The 4129-nt window shown below is 32.2% G+C and overlaps 1 protein-coding gene across 1 annotated transcript; it reads left to right on the forward strand.

Moving 5' to 3' along the window:
• Positions 1 to 842: 842 nt before the first annotated feature.
• Positions 843 to 2537, forward strand: LOC119689414 (very-long-chain (3R)-3-hydroxyacyl-CoA dehydratase 3). Its single transcript, XM_038104241.1, has 5 exons — positions 843 to 1198; positions 1258 to 1374; positions 1437 to 1668; positions 1721 to 2066; positions 2119 to 2537. Exons 1-5 carry the CDS (start codon positions 1019 to 1021, stop codon positions 2435 to 2437), a joined length of 1194 nt encoding a protein of 397 aa, XP_037960169.1. The 5' UTR covers positions 843 to 1018; the 3' UTR covers positions 2438 to 2537.
• Positions 2538 to 4129: the final 1592 nt, after the last annotated feature.

Raw genomic sequence — 4129 nt, forward strand, 5'->3', positions numbered from 1 at the left:
AAACGTCTTCATCTTGAGTTGCATAAACTGCTATATTGTTAAATTTTTCTTTCAGCTACAATGTGTGTAATCGCTAAACAATAGTTTAATATAAAATTTGAAATTGAGTTAATACTGTTGCATGAGTACTTTGCTGTTAATATACTTTTATCATATTACTACAATATTTTGACAAAAACTAAGAATACCTATAGAGACTTTTTATGTAAAGCACAAAAACAACACAAGTGACGTACCTAATATGTAGCGCCAATTTATTTTAGAATTTTTATGGTATTAAGTAGTATTAATACTAATTAGTATTTTTTATTATTAACGGTTGTGTTGTTCATCGGAATTGTCACCATATGCTTTATCTTCAAGTTCAAACCTATGGGAATATGTTTACGAACTAATTCAATTTGGAAAAGCGGTATTATGACATGGTCAATTCCACTAAGTACTTTAAGATTATTAATAAAAAAAAAACTTTTAAGGAACACATTTCTCACACATATACATATATGTATGTATATAGATAAGAACACCAAATCAGTTGTATTATATGCATTTTATATAAAGACTGTACTGCTTTTCATTAACTTAAACACCCAATAACAGTTCAACAGAATTAATTTTAATATACAAACTATTTTATAAAAAATAACGTTTTATTTATTGTATATTTCAATTTTTTAAAATCTTAAACCTAGCGCCTCTTGATATGTCAATAAAATTCATAAGCAACTTAATGCACAAAAATAAATTTCATTGTGCTCATCCCTTTATGTTTTGTGAAAATTACAGTTTTAAAAATTACAGTTTGAAATTCACCACTGAAATGACAACTAGAAGCGCGCATGTTCCAGACTGCAGCACAAGTATTTCTCTTGCAGATTTTGTGTGTCACTTGTTTCAGTTATGGATTTGGCCAGTAGGAATGAAAAGTGTGCGAAAACGTAAACTGAGATATTAATTTTTATTTCAACTAAATATTTTGAAACAGTTTTGAACGACTGACCCATGTGAAAATATATCCATGGCAAAGAAAACATTAAACATGAATTCATATAACGATTTTGATAAAAATAAAGGCAGTGTCCATAGCAACTCCAAGGCCGACAACCTTTTGGACTCTTCACATGCCTTTAGCCCGCTAGTGTACTGGGCACAAACGGAACAAACATTAACATTAAAAGTGGACTTGAAAGACTCCAAGGTATCCGAAAACTTACATTAATGTAAATTGAGATTATATATTTTTATATGTTGAGATAGCCGCCGGTTGTGGATTTTACTCCAAAGTCATTGTCGTTTTCTGCAGAGGGCTACGGTGCCCGTGGATTCAACACTTACAAATTTGATTTGAGTTTTTATGCATTAATTAATGATGAGGTTTGATTTGTTAAATTTTTGCTCTGTATTTTTATAAATAACGGAAAAACACAACTTTCTAGAACTGCACATGCCGTGTTTTCGATAATAAAATTGAATTTTACATGCAAAAGTGCGAAAAGGGGTGGTGGCCGAGGCTCATAGGTACACCGCAAAAACCGCATTGGCTAAAAATCGATTTTGATCGCTGGCGTGTTGAAGATGACTTTTTTGACGAACAGCCTCGCGATGTTATAGAAGATTACACACAAGAATTCCAAAAATTACAAAAAGATGAACTTGGTTATATAAAAGGTAAGCTTTTTTCATTAAAATGTATTTAATATCCTACAAAAAACATTTACAGAAAGCAGCAAAAAAGTGTATATGATACTTTACAACTTAGTCCAGTTTGTTGGCTTCTTGTACATATTGTGTGTTATGACAGTATTATACTACCGCGACGGACCTAGCTGTATGACTAAAATCTACGAATCCGTAGGCAGTGCTATGAAGTTCTGCCAATTACTGCAATATTTGGAAGTCCTGCATCCAATTTTCGGCTACACTAAAGGCAGTCCTCTTGTACCATTTTTCCAAGTATCAGGACGTAATTTCGTACTGTTTATTATGATTGAAATGGAAGAGCGCATGCAAACCAAACCAGTTGTGTTTTATATATTTGTTATCTGGGCCGTCATTGAAGTAATAAGGTAAATCATAACTGAAACGTATTTGCCATTTAATTAATTGTTTCTCTTTTAGGTATCCTTACTACATAACACAGTTAGTTCGCCATGAAACAACTATTTTAACATGGCTACGCTACACAATATGGATACCTCTCTACCCTATGGGCATATTATGTGAAGGTATTATAATACTGCGCAATATACCATACTTCGAGGAGACCAATCGTTTTTCACTGCAAATGCCAAATAAGTGGAATATAACATTCAATATGCCGTTGTTTATGAAGTTATATCTCTTATTGCTGATATTGCCGGGCACATATTTGCTTATGTCACATATGACAAAAATTAGGGCAAAGAAACTTTCCAATAAAACACACAGTCGGCGCTAAAAGTTTAACAAACAAAAATATTCAATGACATGTGGAATGGCCGAGTTTATGCTACAATTGAACTGTTTAATGACAATTCCGATTCAGCACAACTTCTACACTTAATAGTTAATGTGAACTGCTGGGTACACGTTTTAATGTAATTGGTGTTGGGCCACCTAGTGACATCCATCCCACCTAAAAACAACAAAAATCTACAAAAAACTTAAATTTTAATTAAGTTTATTTTGGAAGTGGAAAATTATAATTTATTGCCATTTAAAAATTCATCCAAAGTTTCTTTTAAAAATACGTGTTGCATGCACTCAATCTATAATCAAAGCACACCTCAAATTTGGCAAGTTTTCAACAGACCGTAAACATTCTGTTCGTTTTAAAAAACGAAAAAATATTTAGTATTATATTTTTTGTAATTGATCAATCAATTGTTTTTCATTATAGTCCATTTCATTAAGAAAAGCCACTGAACAAAAACAATTTACGGTCTTACAATATATTTCATTGTTGCATCATTGCCCATCTTTACTAAAATTCATTACGACATTGTGTTTTTGTGAATTTTCACATCATTTAAAGCAAAGAAATGTTCACTTCTAAGAAATCATTTAATTTATAATCAAATGAATTCTTGAGCGTAAACTATAAATATGTACTAGTAAGTTCTTGAAAGATTTTAATAATCTTAATGTACTAATTTTATGGCTATTTTATAATAATCTTATAGTTTAAAAAAAAAAATACCAACAAAATTAAAGGTGAAAACGAGCAAAGAACTTTGAGTTGTAAAATAGATTGAGTGCAATCTTTATTAAAGCCAAATATTATGCAACAGTTAATATAAAATATGATAAAATAACTGTAATCAATCATGTATGCAAAAATTATGTGAACATGGATAAGTTAAAATAAGTTAAATTTTCAACATACGAGGTAAAAAGGTAAAAATGTATTATGGTTTTACAGAAAATAAAATATCAAAAATTTTGCACTAAAAGTTTTTCTTTTACTATTCACAATTGTATGATTTAGCAAAATTCGTCATTAATTATAAAATCCAATTGGAACTTATACTTTGTTTATATATGGTTTTCTCAAAAGTACTACTAAAATTCTTTCAGGCTACCAAGAGCTACTAAAATCGCTAATGATAAAGACCATATCCCAAATACTAGGTACATTCATTACCTGCCTTTACAGACTAATCCGGTATCATTAAAAATCAAATAGGTCAATGTCTGATCTAAGTCAATTAGCTCTACCTACTTGCCTATTAATTCTTATATGTATCAAGAAAGACGTTTAAAGACGCTTAGGTAAATAAATTAATTTGTATATTTTAACTAATAATTATTATCTAAATCAGTGCTGTCTAAAGCGCGGAATACGGGTCAAATGCGGCCCGCGGTTAATATATGTGCGGCCCGCGGATAATATATGTGCGGCCCGCGGATAATATATGTGCGGCCCGCGGATAATATATGTGCGGCCCGCGGATAATATATGTGCGGCCCGCGGATAATATATGTGCGGCCCGCGGATAATATATGTGCGGCCCGCGGATAATATATGTGCGGCCCGCGGATAATATATGTGCGGCCCGCGGATAATATATGTGCGGCCCGCGGATAATATATGTGCGGCCCGCGGATAATATATGTGCGGCCCGCGGATAATATATGTGCGGCCCGCGGA

The sequence above is a fragment of the Teleopsis dalmanni genome, chromosome X, assembly GCF_002237135.1.
Source record: "Teleopsis dalmanni isolate 2A chromosome X, ASM223713v2, whole genome shotgun sequence".
NCBI classification, from domain to species: domain Eukaryota; kingdom Metazoa; phylum Arthropoda; class Insecta; order Diptera; family Diopsidae; genus Teleopsis; species Teleopsis dalmanni.

Coding starts and splice junctions, on each gene's coding strand:
- LOC119689414 (XM_038104241.1), top strand. CDS start 1,019: ATGGCAAAGAAAACATTAAACATGAATTCATATAACGATTTTGATAAA. Junction 1,669..1,720: donor TGAACTTGGTTATATAAAAG/GTAAGCTTTTTT, acceptor AAACATTTACAG/AAAGCAGCAAAAAAGTGTAT. Junction 2,067..2,118: donor GCCGTCATTGAAGTAATAAG/GTAAATCATAAC, acceptor TTTCTCTTTTAG/GTATCCTTACTACATAACAC.